Raw genomic sequence first — 18,795 nt, forward strand, 5'->3', positions numbered from 1 at the left:
AAAAAAGAACAATTGCAACAAACAAGCCAACAAACATTACAAAACAAAATACAAAAGTTAAACAGCCTAGCCTGAGAAATAAATAGACTTGCGACCCTACCAGCGGAAAAACCACTGTGACGTCGCGAAATGTCGGTTGTCTCTCAGACAAAAACAGCCTTGCAACGAGGCATGGATCAAGAAGGGAAAAATGGAGAAGACTACACCTGATCGCAAGCTATTGCATTCGCATAAACTGACTTTTCAATGCACAAGGTTGAATTGTACGAGTTCAATACGGATTGCCGAAACGAGCGTTAATTCGTAGTTTACAGCTTGTTATTATATAGCGAAAATAAGTTAAATCATAAGAAGAACGTTGTTCAATGTCAATGAAAAATTGAAACATTTGAGAAACATCCGACCCCAAAACCTGCTTTCCGAGAATTTCTAACCAGACTAGGGAGGATTGAAGGTGGCACTTGCGTTTTTAAACCATAACTTTATCAAAAACTGAGGTTAAATATTTCATCCAACTTGCTTTATGTGAACCCCCATAAGATTTTTCTTTTCCTGAAACTCAATACAATAGAACAATATCAAATAAATTGCTATAGGTATCTTTATTACATCAGTATATGTACAATGGAATAGTTGCCGGTCTGGTTCGTTGAACGCATTAACCATCGCCGTTGATGTTTTTGAGGCTTTTAAGCCGTCGGAATCACCACTAGCTTCGTAAAATTTCGGCTTAGCTCCTGAAAATTGTAGTATACCATTACGCAATGTAGTGAGCTACATTGTAGCTTCAGCGAAGAATGTTCTTTCATATATACACGTAGCAAAGAGGATTTCTAAAACGTATGTTGGCGACATGTTCTTTGCGTGTTTAAACCTTTTAACGCCAAAACAGAAGCCACAATTTCTGTACTGGACAGGAAAAACCATCACAGAGTTCATAATGCTGTATTAATGGATCAAGTAAAAATGACAGTTGGGCTGTAAAACACTACCGAATAAATGAACTAGCCATTTGCTCGGTAGGGGAAAAGGAAGACAAGTTGTTATAAAATTCTACGCTGAGTTTTCGTTAGGGGATAGAGGAGGGCAGCTGTCACTCATAAAGTTACGAGGGGATACTTGTCCATCTTGCTTTTCCCTGAAAAAAAAGCATATTATTAAGCATCTTACATTTCTTTTTCAAGTGAAATACAACATAAAAAGCGTGGCGTTTCATATCAGCCACAACAGCTATTTTAAAAGGCTTTGCAACTTTACGTCTTGTGCGTTGTTCGGACTACAAGTTTTTAGAGTTTCGTAAAGTTACTGAAAAGAAACGTTTCCTCCGTTTCGATCACCAGTATGGGAACAACAGAGTTTATATTATCGGGAACTACCGTATAGTCGTCATCTTACGAGATGTAGGAAGGCTATAGGGTGTTTTAGTAGACTGTACCCTTTGTGCCAGAGGGTTGTCTTTGTTACCAGCTCGTTCCTGATAGTTCGAGGCATGCCGCAACAGAAGCCTGCGAGCAGACTCATTTGCTTGAGTTCGGGGAAAATTTTGGCAGCTCCGCACAACTCACACAAGTAAGCCTGTTCGCGACAGCATGGCGGAGCTTTATCAAACCGTGCGCACGGGTTATTAATTTGCAAAATTTTAAGAATATTATAAGAATAAACCCGAGGCTGAGATCTTGAAAAGGAGATTACTTAGTGTGTTGAAAATCTGTATTTATAAAATACAATAGGCCTTTTGCATTAGTTGCTCAACTTTCGGTATTAAAAACGCGAAAACAGTTCGCTTTTGAAAAATTTTGTTAGCAGGAACTGAAAGAACATATTAAAATTAGGTAACCTGTAACTTTTCAGACATATATCTAAAGGGTAACTTTTGCTCTTAGCTTGGGCAGGGATGCTAGCAATACAGGCTAAGAAGTGAAGTCAAGTGTGTTTAGAAATAACTCACACATCATAACTGAGATGTTCGATAACTGTGTCCACATGTTCTTTGGGTATTTCTCCGTCGATCTCAGCTAAGTAAGTAAACAGTTCCTTGAAAAGCGAGAAAGAAATCCTTGCAGCTCCACCCTCTAGATCTGTTGTTAAAATCTCACAAACTGTCTTCATTGCCAACGTCAGATTCTACAAGAGAGAATTCATTTAGTTCTTTTATGTCAAGAATACTACGTCCACTAAAAGATTTCAGTTCCTTAAGTTTCAATATAAGCTAACAAGATAATTTGTTATGATGATTAATAAACAGGTTAATAACAAATTACTTTAAAATGAGTCAGTGGGAGATTTAGCCTGTGTAGCAGGCACGGGTTTTTTCAGGGCGAAGCGAGAAATTACGCGGACGCTTGTGCCCCCCTCGCGCGCTCTATAAAAACTAACTAAAATTTAAACCAAGGATAAAATTGAACCACAACAACACATACCTCACTGATAGCACTACATGCAAGGGCAAAAAAATGAAGCCACCTCAGTTCCTCAGCAAAACTTCCCATTCTGAAAAACATTTAAAGTATTACATGTACATCAGCATTGACACCAGGCAGTTAAGAGCAGTTTGTAAGAAAATCAAAGAAGAAGACCCTTTGACTAGAACATACACAGTCAGGAATAAAGTCAACAAACTTATATTATAAGGGCTAGGGTACGACTTCAATCGACCATATTCCAGAAAACAATAAATGCAAAAACTCTAGAAATCATTTGTTTTTGAAGTCAGTGCATTAAAATATCCAGAAATCTACTTGAAATAACACCGCAAGGCGTATATATGGAGGGTTTACGTAATTCAAAAATCACCATAAAGTAGATTTGTAACAAAACTTTTGCATATTATTTTTATTTCTGGGAATAAATGATCAGTAAAATTAATGCACCCTATTAAGTACAATCCACCTGAAATCTAAAATTGGAAAAATAGAATAAAATGTTTAGGGTTTTACCTCAGAAGCTCATCCAAAGTGTCTTTAGGAAGTGACAAGTGTTTCCATTTCTCCTCCAAGGATGATAGCTCTATTATGGGCTTTCCACCCAGCTAAAAAAATTAAAACATTCTTTGTATTGATCAAAATAAAATAAAAAAGGCACAAGATTACTTGTAATGTAATTTTATTTTAATTTAGTAATAGCAAATGGCAAATACCTTTGAAACATCGAAACTACGAATCATAGAAAATTTTGATCTGATCATGAAATACACCGCAAACGGCAGACGTTTCTCCTCGCTCATCGCTGCTGAGGGACGGTTCACGAGGAGGAACGTCTGTGACTCAGCAACAGAAATTCCATACTGATGACGTAAATCAATGTTTACATAATAAATTCGGTAGTGATGGGGTTCCAAATGCAAATTTGTTCAATTCTTTGTTTCTCTTGGTCGATTTTGGTAAAGTGTTGTGTTCATCTGACAATGAGCTCCAGAAAATGCCTCAAATGCCTCTTCTGGAGAAGACTATATTCTTCAAATATTGACTATTTTGTTAGAGATTCCATTTGACCTTTGCGGCCATTTGTCTTTTGTCTGTCATTCGTAAACAATAGCTAAAACAATGAAACTACTCCGTCAACCAATTAGCGCTTCTGACCGGATTTTTGTCGCTGAGTCGCAGACGTTCCTCCTCACGAAATGTCTCTGAGCGGCGAAGAGCGAGGAGAAACATCTGCCCTTTGCAGGCTAAACATGAAATCTCAAAGGCATCTCTGACGATTGATCAACTCTTCCTTAATTACATGGTTTTTCTGTCTTGAGGTTTCTTTTTTACACCACACAGCTGTCTAAGATTTTCAAACAAGTGTTTTGTAGATTTTCAGTGAATCTTGGATTTTACAATTTCGTTATCACCCGTGTCTTGAAAAAATATTATAATATATTAATGACTTGATAAGTAATTGGGTAAGAAAGAGAATCCGCCAGGACAAACACTTTCCTGTGGTGGCCTCAAAATAGCACGGGATGCTTGTCACACCTCAAGACTCTGACTAAGATTTTGTTTGTCACTGCTGTCAAGACATTGTTGTTGTAAATTAAACGAAAAAGAGAGGGAGAGAAAATACCTGTTTGTGTAAAACTGCCAGTAGCCCCTGCGTTAATGGTTTTTCCAAGGGCTGTCCTAACTGAAACTCAAGACGATCCTTCACTGGGGGTGTCTCACCTTTGGAAAGTGCATCAAAGTACCTACAAATTGTAAAGTATTGAATACCATGTGAAATATAAAAAAAGACAGGGAAATAATAATTAGTCCCCAAAAACATTCAAACCTCTATTCTGCTGGACACTGGTTGGGCACTTTATCTACTGTGCTACTGAAGGGGACTCTAGCCATGTTTACAGAGTAAAGCCTCCACCTGAATAAAATTTATTTTCAAATTTAAGCAAGAGGTTGATTGGACATTTTTACTTTTTGTGACAACTAGGCGGGGGCTCTGATATTTTGCATGGTCCCCGAGTCATGAAATTCAGGTAAATCCGTGACATCCCATAAAATTCACAAAAACACGCTAAATACTGTGAAATTTGCTAGAAATCTTATCTTGACTGATACATGTCAATACAACATATCTAAAACTCATCTTGGCTATTGGGACTGTTTAGTTGCCATAAACTTGCAAATCTATCTTGAAACTTCATCACCACAACAAGCAAACAATGTCCCAAAACTACCAGGTGTAAATTATGTTGCGAAAAACTGGCTCATTTCTCAAATGCTTTGTCGTTAAAATAGCAAATGATTATCTCTGTTAAAAAACATTAAACACGCTCATGAAATTAGTGCAAAATTGATCAATTTCTAGCGAAATTTGCCCACAAAATTGGCCGTTTTTTACTGATATTTTTTCGGCGAAGTTAATTAGCCCAAAAATTTCAGCGAAATTCCTGCAAAAACAGATGACTTTTCAGCAAATCTGTCTCTAAAAATCCTGCAAAATTTGACTTTTTTTCTGCAACATATCAGAATCCCTGACTAGATGTTACATAGATTGATATGGGTTGGTGGAAATAAATTGCAAAAACAGTGATTTCATTGCAGACATAAATCTTTCTCCTACCAGCTTCCTTAATAATACATTATTTTATATAATTCGTTTCTGTAATACAGTCAACTCTCTTATAAGTGACCACCCTTGGTGAACGATTAAGTAGTCACTTACGGGAGGTGGTTGTCTACAGGAATAATCAGGAAAATAAGCTCAAACCAAACTGATTAAGGCAATTACATAAATTATTACCTTACAAAATTAGGCAAATAGACAACTGGCAATAATGTCACACATAAAATAGTGCATGGAACCGTTGAAACTTTGTGCATAACACTTTGCATCAATTTAACAATTCACTTAATTTACCTACAGATCATATTACAGCCATCTTCAGTTAACTGTTATAATCTGTCAGCAAGAAGGGTCAGCACTATTAAAAACTTAAATTTTGCAGCCTTGAAGCAAAGTTTTTTTTATAAACATATGTGTTCATGCTGAGTGGTCACTTATGGGAAAAGAAAACAAAAGAATATGTCAAATTTCTGGCCACGGCTCCTTAAAATATCTAAGAAGTGGTCGCTTAGTTACAAGAGAGCTTTTGAAACAGTATTTGACTGAAAACAAATTGGTTATTTACAGAGTGGTTGCTTATGGGAGGTGGTTGTGTTTGAGAAGTGTGGTCACCATGAGAGAGTTGACTGTAATGGACTATTGCATTTTATGTCCATACCCGCCACACCTGGTTGAGGACTTATAAAATGACTTTTTCTTCTTACCCCTGAAGATTGGCTAAAATTGCATTCACCCCTGAAGACTTCCATAAAATATGGGTTTACCCCTGAAGAATTGGGCCATACCCCTGAAGAATACGGGTCTACCCGTGAAGAATTTCGTGAAAATTAAGGCTTCACCCCCAAAGAATTCCACACTTTTTAACTCTACCGCTAAAGAAATTCTCAATTTTTATAACTTACCCCGGAGAATTCCATGGTTCCTCAACCTGGGCGTGCGGATATTAAATGCAATAGCCCAATTTCATTACTTATAGTGCAAATTTGCAGGTGTATCCAATCAAAATAAAATGTGCATGTATATGGTCAAAAGCTTCCTTCATGTTCCTACACACGCAAATTCCTCTAACCATATGCAGGAGCGAAAAAGGGTAGCATGTTCTAGTCGATTATTTTAGGGCCCTGGCACTAAACCAGGGCTTACAGTTGCTTACAGTACCAACGCAGGACAGAGAGGCAGCATAGTCAAAATGAGTTGTCAGACAGCAAAATAATATTTTGCCACTTTCAGAAGATTATTTAATTTGCCACCTACTCAACATTAAGGTTCATGAAACATGAAAAACCTCACAAATTTAGTACCTTAAATAAATATATATGCTACTTTCAAACTTGTAAATCGACTTTCAAAGGAAGCAGTTGAGCTACCAAGTTTTGGTCCACAGTTCAGTTCAGTTGTCATGATCGAGTCATGTCGATAACTTTAACTGGCTGGTGCACAGTAAACCGTACTTTGAAAAGGCTAGAACTATCTACTAGAACTTTAATTTTCCAATTCTCCTACGAGAAAATAGACGTCAGTCGTTATGTCTTTTTTTTTCTAGACGTTTTAAATATCTTAACTTACGCGTAGGCCCACTGCAATACATCCTTTGGTTGGGTACGAATGGCGGCCTTGGTGAACTGTTTCAGGATGTCTGGCAATTCAGGAGGAATGTTGATTTGCTGTGAACAATAAATGGGTTCGTCTTGTTGAGGCATAACTCTCCGTTTCAAAACAAAATGTTGATGTATCGTCTACACGGCCGGAAGGATTGCATGAAGTCAAGATGGAGGGTCTTCGGTTACTATGACGACACAAAACAGTATTCCCGGCAAGCTCTGCGCGTTGAAAAAAACAATATGGCGCCGCTGATGCCTGAACTTGGACTAAAAATTCGGTCAATTGATTTTTTGCTGGAATCTGCCGGGAAACCGGGCTTTATCTTACTCAGATTTCTACCTTGTGAATAAACTAATGCACTTAGAATGCTTGCATGACAGAGAAACCTGATGGAACTGGACGTACCGTCGGTGGAAAGCGACGCGAGCCTCAGCAAAACAGACACTGCAAGTGATACTGAAGATATCACTCAACCAGGTATGTATTTTCAAGGCTGGTTAAAGTTATTAATACAACTACTGTATCACTGCACGCTTGTGCGATGTCCTGTTTGTCAACCGCTTGAATAGACGATTTTAGTATGCTGCCCTTTGAGTGAACATGAGGCTGAGCCGATTGTGCTTGCTTTGAGTCAAACCTCTTGCTTTTCTCACGTAAATTACGCTAAAAAAAATACAAGTTAGCTTTAGAACAACATGATCCATAATTAGATATAATAAAGCACGGAGGTTTGTATCAAAACAAGGTCAACTCCAGCCTCGTTTCCATCCATAACTGTCTGCATGATCAGGGACGGGCAGCATGAGGGGAGGGGGGAGGGAGCTTTCGGATTGTTAATGGAATGCCCCCCAGAGTAACATTTCTTTAGTGCAAATGAGGGTGGAAGGAATGTTATTTATAGTAGAAGGCCATATCATAAGCACTAAGCAACACCTAATTTGTAGTTTCACCTAAATTTCTCATGAAAATGGTTTTTGTAGGCAGGCATGGAAATGCTATTCAACAAGTCATCCACATACCGTCAGCTTCAGATAACAACTCCAGACCCATAGGAATAACAGTGCAGCGTAGATATTCCTCTTCTGAGGAATCAGACAACGAAATTACAGTTGAAGATGACAGCAGGGCTGCAGGATACATCAACGGTAAGTTTGCTATAAAAAGGGATGATACCCCTTACATAAGCCCTCAATAATGGCACTTATGCGTGATTACATCAGATGAGCAAATTCACGATAAACCCTAATTTTTTTTCCTTTGTTTCAAACTCATCCATACCCTTAAACAAAGGAAAAGAAAATTTAAACAAGGATAAAATTAAACCACAACATATGCATGTGCTTTATTTACTCGCAGGTTTTTTGTTTCAAGCTGAATAAACCTATCTGTGCCAGTACAATCACATGACTGCAGTTTTGGGGGGTGCTCATCAATAATTATTGTTTGTTGTTTTTGTGGGGGTAAAAAAAGTGGTGGTCCACAGAAAAAGGTTCTCAGGTTACTGTTGCCAAGAACCAGTGATAAACTCAACTTAATGACCGTATTTACCTGCGGATAGGCCGCACTTTTTCCGGAAAACATGGGACCGAAATTAGGGTTGCGGCCTTTACGTGGGTACAAGCGTTTAAAGACACCTCATTTTTGTGTCAAGCTGAATAAACCTATCTGTGCCAGTACAATCACATGACTGCAGTTTTGGGGGGTGCTCATCAATAATTATTGTTTGTTGTTTTTGTGGGAGTAAAAAAAGTGGTGGTCCACAGAAAAAGGTTCTCAGGTTACTGTTGCCAAGAACCAGTGATAAACTCAACTTAATGACCGTATTTACCTGTGGATAGGCCGCACTTTTTTCCGGAAAACATGGGACCAAAATTAGGGTTGCGGCCTTTACGCGGGTACAAGCGTTTTGACACCTCATTAATATGCAAGAGATCTCACAGTTGTACACTAAATTGGCGTTTTAATGTTTGCTTTCAATTGTTACTAACTTACAACACATACAACTAAACACTAAGTCCATATCTTCGAAGAATCTTGATTTTGTCTTTAAGTATTCTGTACATAAAATGTTAGTGAAAAGGCGTTTCAGTTTATAGTTTGAATATTTTCACGTTCATGTAGAAATTATTGTCAAAAATGAATTTGTTGTTGATTTCAAACTTCGGTTTATTTATCCCGGTACTCGACCTCACTATTTTTTTTTTCCCATGAAAACCATTGAAAGTTTGGGGTGCGGCCCATACGCGGGTGCGGCCTATCCGCGGGTAAACACGGTATGTATTATATTTGCACCTGTATTTTTTGTAGAATCCGGAGGTGAGTGCTAGCATAGCTGTTTGTCCAACCAACTGTACCCTCCTTTCTGTTCTATTCGTAGTATTTTTCAATGATGTTACTTTGTTTTGATCAGGTTTGGCCCCACCTGAAGTGCTACTGAAGAACTACAGAAGGCAAGCACGTGAATTTGCCAACATGGGAGATGAGAGAGCTGTGTATGATCGCATGCGTTGTGTGGCCTTAACTAGAATTATTTATGGAGACAATCACTGGAAGCTGGCAAAAGCTTATTCCAAGTTGTCACAGGCATATCTTGAAATAAGAGGTAGGTATATTTAGTACAATACATATGTAAGTAGTTTGTAATTAAACTTCAGTATTCCCGATAACTTGAACCATCTAGGGGAATGGAAAAAGTTCGAGTTATTTGGAGTTTGAAGCAAATAACCGGAAATAACTTGGAAATAAGCAAATGGATGGAGAGGGAATGCAAATATAATTCTGTTATATTATATTAAGAATTATTTGTTTCTAATTATTTGAGTTGAGTGCTTGTAAACTAGCTGGATATTAGGGCAAAGTGCACTTTTTACCAGAAAAATTCTTTTGACCTTTGACCTTTAAATTTGCAAAATTTGCACTAGAAGCAGATGAGACCACCTGTCAAAAGGTGGATCATGGGAGGCCAATTCTAAAGAAAATGTTTAAACTACCACCCTGAAGCTGATTTTAGTTGTTTAGGTTCCAGCATTATTTTCAAGGATGAAGCTCATGTCAAGAGGTGGTTGTGTGTATGTAGTGGACACACATGAAAGTTTGTCAATAATCCTTGATATTTATAGAGTCAAATGTCCTTAGTACAGACACTAAAGAGACACATCCAAGTGTCCATTTTGCAGATCAGAGGTGTCAATTTGTTCTAGGAACAACTGTGATTCTCATTTTTGGAAGCAGAATAACTGCCCTTAATTAAGGGGTGTCTGGATTATGCAGGAATCTGTAGCAGGAGTTCTTCATAAAAGTACTTATTCAAGACTCAGCTTATCACAATTTTGGCTCTTGTTTTTTTTTCATAGGATTGGCCCAACAAGCCCTGTTGCATGCTGGAAATGCACGTGATGTGTTACTAGCAGCAGATGCAGCTAAGCAACAAGGCAGACAAGTTTACGAGAGATCAGATGTTTTACCTGTCATGGAGTTAATATACCTCACAATGGGACAGGCTCAGTTTGCCTTGAAGAAGTAAGTTGTGAAAACCCTCTGATATTTAACTCCAGACCTGAACAATAAACCATGGAGTTCAGGCCACCCAAACTCACATGACAAGGAAGTGTGATGTGTAGTGATATGAAAAATTCTTCCTTGTGGGGAAGATTTGCTCAGAGGTACATATTTTAGTTACTCATACTGGATTGGTGAGGTTGCATTAGGGTCAAGGTTTTATAGAGGTTGAAGGACTTAAGCTGTTGAGAAACATTTGAATCCCTCTTCCAAAACACTGCTGCCACCACCATGCACCACCACTGTTGCTGCTGTGATGTACCACTGCATTCAGGTGTCTCTCAGAGAACTTCCCGGAAAGGTCCAGTGGTAGGTAGTCTCCCTCGCAGCCGTTTTTAGTATGTTTTTAGGAGCGTTGCGTGACGATACTAAAAACGGCTGCGAGGGAGACTAAGTGGTAGGCAACTGAATTATCAATATCGTGGAATCCAGAAATGTTTTCGCAAGTAAAATTGACTTGGTTACATGCACTGCAGTAGGACGTTTGATTACCATCTGTTTCAATAAGCATGCAACACTGAAATAGATACTGTTGCTTCATACAAAACCAAAGGTTTTTGGTATAGGCTTTTTATCTGAAACAGTTCCCAAAACAATTTTTGTTCAAACTAAAGATGTTAAAAACGTTGGTAGAAGCAATGTAATTTCCTTTTGTTTTATATAGCACTCAGAAGGCAGAGCACACCTTAAAAAAAGCAGAAGTAGTATCAAGAGAAAGAGAAGAACTTGGATTTGAATACCGTGATCCGCAGAGGAGACTCCAAATACTTATGTCACTTGGGCGGGTCAGTCTGAAGGCTCACAAGACGGGATATGCTTTGGAGTCTTTTGAAAAGGTACAGTATCGTATGATTGTTATCTGACCGTGTACTCTAGATTTTGTAAGATCTGTTTTTTACAACTTTACCCTTCTTTACTATGATCCGCATCAAGCACTTCCCAAGGGAAAAAATCCCGGAAATTCCCGTCGTCAAAATTGACTCCAGTATTGATTGCGAGACAGAAAAACGCCCTATAAACGAAGAATATCGATGCAAATCAAGTCGATAAGTTAACACATAATTTGACTTATAACAAGATTGCAAAAAATACCTAATCCATTGCTCTGGCATAGAAGAGCAAACTAATTATGTCATCGCGCGTGAATAATTTCACGCACGAGGGAGGAGACACACGGAGGCAACTGAGACAAAAACTCATATTACTGTAATTTTAAAGTCGAAAACTTCGATCTCACACCACGGACCAATTTCTTAAACCGTGAGGAAAAATGTACGCCATTACAGCCAGAACTTACACATTCGTGAGAAATTTATAAAGTAAATAAACTAGACTAGAACCAACTCGAGAAAAGAAAAGTCCTTTGAGTGATAGTACTTCCCTCCCACGGAAATCTTTGGAACTTCTTCGGAATTGATCGGAATACTTTTCAGGATGAAAAAACTGATGCCTCAAAATGTTGGCAGGTTTTTTTTTTCCTGAGAAATTCCAAATAATCATGGGTCCTTTGTTATTATCTTCATCATCATCATTATTATTTCCGATTGGTTTTTCCAACTTTGTGTTTATTTCTTAAGGCACTCGAAATTGCCCGGACACAGTACGGTGAAGGTTATCATAATCAGTATCAGTATCGTCATCACCTTCACTGTCGTCGTCGTCCTCCTCCTCCTCCTCGTCATGATCATCATTATCGTCACTATCATCATCATTATAATTACTGATTGGTTTTGCCAACTTTTTGTTTATTTCTTAAGGCACTAGACGTTGCCCAGACACAGTACGGTGAAGGCAGTAAAGAGCTTATTCCCATTTACCAGTGTTTAGCCCGAGCAGAAAGTAGCCATGGTGATTCATCCAGCCATGAAAGGGCCACAAAACATCTGTTAAAAGCTCATGATATATGTATATCAAGGTAGTGGCTTTCAAATCGTATGCACGTTGTTGTGAAAATTCCATTATCCCGCGACTTTGTGATTTGCCGTGCAATTCTGTTTTTTTATTTCACTGTTTAAGTTTGCTTTAGTACAAATGGGCAGTTTTTTCTCTTAAATTAATAAGAGTTACCTCTGTAATTATACAAAGACAGTTTTATGTGCGACTGGCTCTATTGAACAGACAAAAAAGAGAGTTACCTATTGCAAGCAAAGAAGAGAGAGGTCTACCTTTATTTGTTACTTACTTTTACTAGCACCAGGAGCCTATGATAGCCTCCTGCTAGAACTTTATTTCGCGAAAATGTAGTCCTATACAATTGGCAAAATTCTTTAGACTTAAGTTTCGCGATTTTAGCAAGAAATCGTGTTGAAAGGAAGAAAAAAAATTTTAAAAAAATTTGCTGAAGTCGTCAGAATGAGGACACAGCTCTTTTCACTATAGGCCATGCCACAGCTTTGATTTCAGCATTTTCGATTGTGATAAAACACCAGCTTATGAATGTAAGTTTGTTAGAGTGGATCGCCAGAAACTTTTTCCCAACAATTCAGCGCTCAGGAGAAAATTGTAGGTTTTCCACATATAATCATGATTCCCGGCATGTAACCCCTCTGAATAGCTAGCATTTTCCGTTTACATGTTTCCAGTTCCACTTCACTCCTCCATTCGGTAACATGGCTGTCAACCCTCCACGTCTTCAAATGTTCAGAATTGATTCGGAAGGAATGATAGACGACGTGATAACGCACGGCACATGACGTCATTTGTGCAAAAAAAAAAAAAAAGACATTGACTCCGATGGTCGCGAATTTGCGATGACACAAAGCGCGCGAAAAAAAAATGTCGTTGGCATTGTAACATTTGACCTGGTTGGTTAACTACCTACCAATCACATAATTGCTAATATTACAATGGCATACCGGAGTTTATGAGGAAATGTCGATGTTAACAGTAAATTAGCTCAAACAATACAAAATATTTGAAATTTTCTTGTCGGAAAGTGAGTCAAGAAATGGCGATTATCCAGGAGATTTCAGACTCTAATCTGGAGACCGGAAGATAATCTGGAGTCTCCCGGACTACCCCGTAGAGTTGGAAGCACTGCGGTAATCCTGTCACCACGGAGTTGGATTATGGTTACGTACAATGGCAAACGTTACTGTTTTGTTTACATTTTTATCCTATTTCTTGGTAGGTTTGGAGAGGATTCATTAGAAGTTGCAGATTCATCGTTTGTTTTGGCCTCCAGTTATTTGAGCAGCGATGATGATGATAGTGAAAAAGCGAAAAAATACCTGGAGGATGCCATCAGCTTGTATATGAAGTACAAAGGTCCCTATGACAACTCCACCATAAAGGCCCAGGTTAGTTTACAAGTCCTTGTTTATTTTTCTGTTGGGACGAAAATTCTTGCAGTACTCTTTTTAAAAAGCGTTCTATTTAGCCTACGTCGAAGGCGTTTAAAAGGTGAAGGAAGATTTCGGGTGCGCGAGGATGGGGAAAAAAGGAACGCCTGCAGTGACTACCCTGTAGAGGTGGCAGCACTGTAGAGTTAGCAGCACTCAGTTTCTCCAAACCGCCCCCTAATTGATATGCAAAGCCGATAAGACGATACTCTCGTGCGCCCGCGAGAATTCCCTCCTCGCCTTTCCCTTATAGCGCCTGCCACGCGCGCTAGCTTGGATGTGATAGGTTCGCATGAGTACTGTTGTTGTTAATTGTTTAATTACGCAAAAGCAAAATTCCAGCCAACGGCAGTTACGCGCAAAACTATTACTCGATAACGTACAATTTTTCAGATTTTTGTTTTTGCAATTTTCACAAACGTCGCGATTTTATAGCCTATTGGTTATTTACAACCGTTACCTTGATTCCTCTGTGTAGTTAGATGCGATGCTTAGCGAGTCAGTCTCTGTAAAGTAGTGGCACAGGTTACAGAAGCCTGCGTAGCATAGCGGTTTTGGTAGGGCACGCGAACAATTTAAGGCAGGCGAGGGCAGTGAAACCGTGAGGAGATTGGGCTAGGAGCAACTAAGACTATAGAGAAAGTTATAACACTAAAACCACTGTTACAAAACTGTAGGATGAACTGAGCCGTGTGCTGATTCGTGACGGTAGCCTTGAGGATGCCGTATCACTGCAGAAGTCAGTAGCAGAAGCAAAAGTTGTGGTGTATGGAGATCCAAGCGAAGAGGCAGCTGCTTCTTATCAGATGCTAGGAAGTATTCGACTCAAACAGGGACGCACAGAACAGGCCTTAAAATGGCTCACAAAGGTAGTCTTCTAAACCGATAAAAAAGTCACTGAGTTTTTTCAGGCTTTCTATTCGCAACCGTAAAAGTTTCGTCTATAACTGCGATGATTTTCTTTCATTTAATTCTTCACCCCGCGGTTCCTGTATATGATTTTTCATAAATTCTTTATTCTTCATCGTTCGACCTTCTCCCAGTTAGCTTTTTAGTTCAGTTGGTTCGAGCGCTGCACCGGCATCACAGAGGTCAAGGGTTCGAATACCGGCATGCCTGAAATTCTTTCAGCCTTTCTTTTCTTAAATGCAGAAGTTGCGTCTATAACTTCGATTATCTTCTTTCATTTAATAACTCGCACTATTACTGTTAAGATAGAATGTGACAGTGAAAGGATTGACAGACTGTTTACAGTCCCCATTTTTCTTTAAGATCGTCGAGATCCAGCGCTTACTGTAACAGGCGGCCGTCCTGGTTTCATATCAACGTGTAACCCGGGGAAGAGTGTCAAATTTACTTAGGGGGCTGGGCACTAACTTGTTCGCCCTCTCGGTACATTTGAAACCACGATGGTCGCCTGATCAATGGTCCATCTTACGGCAAGGTAGTGTTACGGGAAGATAGGGGGCTGTGAACATTAAAAAAGGATTGACATTAGACCCTTTGTGGTACATAACCGCCATGCTGGAGAGCAAGAAAAGCACTGGAAAAAGGCAGACATCATACGTCATTCATGATTACATCATTTAAAGCGGTAATTGCCTTTGTTTATCTTTTCTTAGCGTTCTCTTTCTCTCCATCTCTACGGTTTTGTACCACGTGGACATCTTGCTGTAAAGGGCCTATTTTGGGTCAATTCTTTAAAAAAATCAGACCAGGGCAGGAAATACAATGAATTTAAGACGAATCATGACTAGCTCACTGCCTATGTTTGCTTTGAACATCTGATTGGTTTAGATTTTATGGCCCCAGTTCTGATTTTACGACCTCTGCGTAAAACCGGTCACTGCAACATTTTCTTGCTAGCAGAAATGGAGGCCTCTTTTAACGGGAGGGAGGTGTCTTTTCTCTAGCGAAGAGAGACCTCTGATAGCGGCAGGGAACCGTAATAGTATTGATTTAACTTGCAAAAGTGCATCTGAGTCATTAAATGATCTCTTCCCCAGGCTTATAAGATGTTAAGTGTGACGCTCGGAACAAGTCACAAAAAGCCTAAGCAGATTGCAGATGCAATCAGTCGTGTCAAGATGTAAGTTCACTTGTTAGTATAGGTAATAGCATGATTTGTAGTGATATTTGGGATAAATACCACGAGTGATATTTCGAAATTGTTATACGTAATTTCACGAGCCGTTAGGCGAGTGAAATTTGAGACAATTTTGAAATATCACGAGTGGTGTTTATGCCAAATATCACGTAGAAATCATGCTATTAGTTGTTTATACTACTACCCGCAAAAGGTTTGTAATTTTCACATGTAGGTATTTCAAATTAAGCTGAAATACCACTGCCCTAAGCCAATCAAATTGTAGAAATTTCTCATGTAGTGGTATAAAGTTTGTAATTTTGAAAATTACATATCAACGTTATTTGGACTCCTATTAACTTTGCTGAGTTGGGAGAGCGCGGCAGAGATGTCTATCCAAATCCCGCTGGACCAACAACAAGGGTCTTAATAAACGAGTAATCAATCAATCAATAAAGCTTTATTAACGGTATCACTTCATTAAAAATGCTCTTCCAGTGAGCCGTTTACATAACAAAATTTTCAGAGAAACTACGTTAATGCTAAAATATATCTATATATTAAGAAAATCTATCCTATAATTAATTACACAAAAATCAATCAACCTTAAAGGTACATTAAATAACTAAAATTAAATTCTATCTCAACTCCCTCAAGGCAATCCCTGGTTCAAGACAAAGATAGGGCAGACTTGAAAGAGTTGAGATCATGCTGGCAGTGTCTTAAGATCTTATCTCAGTTCAGATGATTACGTCATTAATCGGCGACATTAAGGTGTTGACCTTGTCTCCTTCATCTTTCCTGATCAGTTGGGAGGGGACGTAAAAGAACCCACTCTGCTGTACAAGAAGAGTAGGAGACGTAAACCCCGGTGGTGGGGTCTACCTTCCTATCTTAGGCAGGGGAGTGTTACGGGCCCGCAGTAATTGACGTCATGCGCTGCATTGGTGACCCTGCCAAAATTGGTGAACTTAAGTAAATAAAATTTACTTACTGTACGTCTCAAAACCACGATAACCGATAAACTACCGAACAAGGAGCAGATAAAAAGCTAGTCAAAAAAGATTAAAGATTCGCTCTCTTGAAGAGCTAGAACTCTAAACAACAACTCAAGTTTCTATACGATGAAACGATGGTCAATTTATTTATTTAGACGATAAAACTAGTGTTGTTGAATTGTTGTTTGATTTAACAATTGTTCTTTTTTTTTACTTTGAATAAGGTCACCTGATGCTCAAAGATTCTTAAGCTCTGAAGAAAAACTGAAAAAAAGACCGAGGTTTACTCAAGTGGTGGGAAGGTCCAAACCGCTGGGGTATTCCACAACCTCCGCGGGAGATTAGAAATACCCTTGGGATATCCCCAACGTAACCCACGTCAAGCATTAGTTAGACTGCAAAACAGTCCGTATTTTTGCGTATTCAAGTATGCGCGAGCAGTCATACAAAAGGTCTGGAACGAGGCTGAAAACAGAGAGCCAGACTGGGGAGAGATGTACCGACCAGCTTTCATTTACTTGTAAAATACTTGGAATTATATCATAATGACATACTCGGCAACTGAAATAGAGAACAATTTATATAATGTAAAATAGCAAAGACGTCCGTTCTCCTTAGAAATTGTAGAGGTGTAAATATAATTTTTTTGTGTTGGTTTGTTTTTATGGCGAAATTTATCTGTCATATCTAGTAAAGGAGATTCTTTTGGGATCGTTAAACAGTGGTCTCACAATAGTAGCGGTCCGGTTATTTAACCCGACGTTTCGATCGCTTATTTCTGGTCTTTGCCTGCGTGGCAGGCTTCTGGAAATTGGTAGGGAAGGGGAAGAATTAACTGGAAGATTGAAGACAATCAAAAACGTAGCCAAACGTAGCCTGTACCAGGCTCCAAGAAATTGGGGGAAGCGGATTGTGAAAAGTTACAGGAAAACCGACGGGGGGAGGGGGTGGCTGGGGACAGACTGAGTAGTGGAGCCTGTAAGCTCCTAATATGCCCTATGATTGGTCAGTTATGACAGTTAATTTCAACACTTGAGTCAATCATTTGGCTTCACTGGCGTAGAGTCTAACAAACGTGTCCAGCATTTGAAACCCTCCTATACCTCACCTTTAAACATTTTGAAGTTTGATATTTTGACACAAAAAAGATCTTTAAAAAGATGCGTACAAGTTTTTCTCTTCCCTATTCCCATCGTATTTCACTGCGTACTCGCTGTTTTCATTTTCTGTACTGACCGAGAGCCTGGCACAGGCTATAGGAAACGGAGAAACGTGAATTTATAGCCTGATTGTAACCTATGAAATTCTTATACCACATAACTAGAGCTGATCAGATTTGGTGCAGCGCATGCGAGTATTTATGACCGTGAATGGAAAGTACATCAGAATAGTGAAGGCAAAATTCAAAAGAGACATCTTTCGCCTCTGAGTAACCAAGCTGTTCCAGGCGTTCAGACAATCGGGACAGCGCAAAGAGAAGAGAGAAGGGAAAAGTAGCAAAGGGGTTAGGAGTAGAGGGCGAAAAAAGTTCTCTTTTTTTCCCTCTCCCTCTCTTCCATTTTTCTTTCTTTCTGCTCTCTACAGAGAGCAGAAGTCGTTATGTCACGTTGCCATGGTAGTAAAATCTCTGGATCTCAGCAACCGTCGTTCTGCAAATATGGCAGATAAACGAAAACAAATGGACATGTATGACTTTCCTGAGCATGATTGCACTCGGAACAAAACGTTAGCCCATACTTTTATTCCATCGTTAGACAATGCAAATGGCCGTCTCCGTCAAGAAAGATTGTTCAGATCCAGAAATTTTGCTACCACATCACACTTTCCTTCTTTGTTTGATGTTTCTCTCTACTATCTGAGCGCCTGGAAAAGCCGAGCAAACTTCAAAGTGCCTATTTATCCTGTTAACCAAAGTCTGAATCAGCCTCTGGTCGAACCATTTGAGAATAATTTGAACCAAAAACAGCTCTATCAATTATCTGTTCCAGCATACAATGAGAATCATTTTAAACCATTTATCCGAGTCCGCAAATTCAACGCCAAAAGAAATCTTTTGAATTTACAGTGTAAATAAAGTCATCGCAAAGATATCAATTTTAACCACAAGGAACTGAGAACATTTCCTTTCGCCTATTTTTAATTTAATTTCCCAATCTCCCTAAAGCAT

General features: G+C 39.0%; 2 protein-coding genes across 2 annotated transcripts; one reads left to right on the forward strand and one right to left on the reverse strand.

Annotated features, from left to right (window-relative positions):
* Positions 1–705: 705 nt before the first annotated feature.
* On the reverse strand, positions 706–6,821 carry LOC140934007 (ropporin-1-like protein). The gene is made up of 6 exons (XM_073383694.1): positions 6,610–6,821; positions 4,048–4,168; positions 2,937–3,028; positions 2,421–2,490; positions 1,949–2,124; positions 706–1,138 (listed from the first exon to the last, which is right to left on the reverse strand). Exons 1-6 carry the CDS (start codon positions 6,741–6,743, stop codon positions 1,054–1,056), a joined length of 678 nt encoding a protein of 225 aa, XP_073239795.1. The 5' UTR covers positions 6,744–6,821; the 3' UTR covers positions 706–1,053.
* A 61-nt stretch (positions 6,822–6,882) lies between these two features.
* On the forward strand, positions 6,883–17,301 carry LOC140935210 (tetratricopeptide repeat protein 23-like). The gene is made up of 10 exons (XM_073384748.1): positions 6,883–7,122; positions 7,626–7,790; positions 9,056–9,247; positions 9,999–10,164; positions 10,868–11,039; positions 11,961–12,118; positions 13,334–13,502; positions 14,222–14,413; positions 15,551–15,633; positions 16,853–17,301. Exons 1-10 carry the CDS (start codon positions 7,035–7,037, stop codon positions 16,971–16,973), a joined length of 1,506 nt encoding a protein of 501 aa, XP_073240849.1. The 5' UTR covers positions 6,883–7,034; the 3' UTR covers positions 16,974–17,301.
* Positions 17,302–18,795: the final 1,494 nt, after the last annotated feature.

This window comes from Porites lutea, chromosome 4 (assembly GCF_958299795.1).
Source record: "Porites lutea chromosome 4, jaPorLute2.1, whole genome shotgun sequence".
NCBI lineage: Eukaryota > Metazoa > Cnidaria > Anthozoa > Scleractinia > Poritidae > Porites > Porites lutea.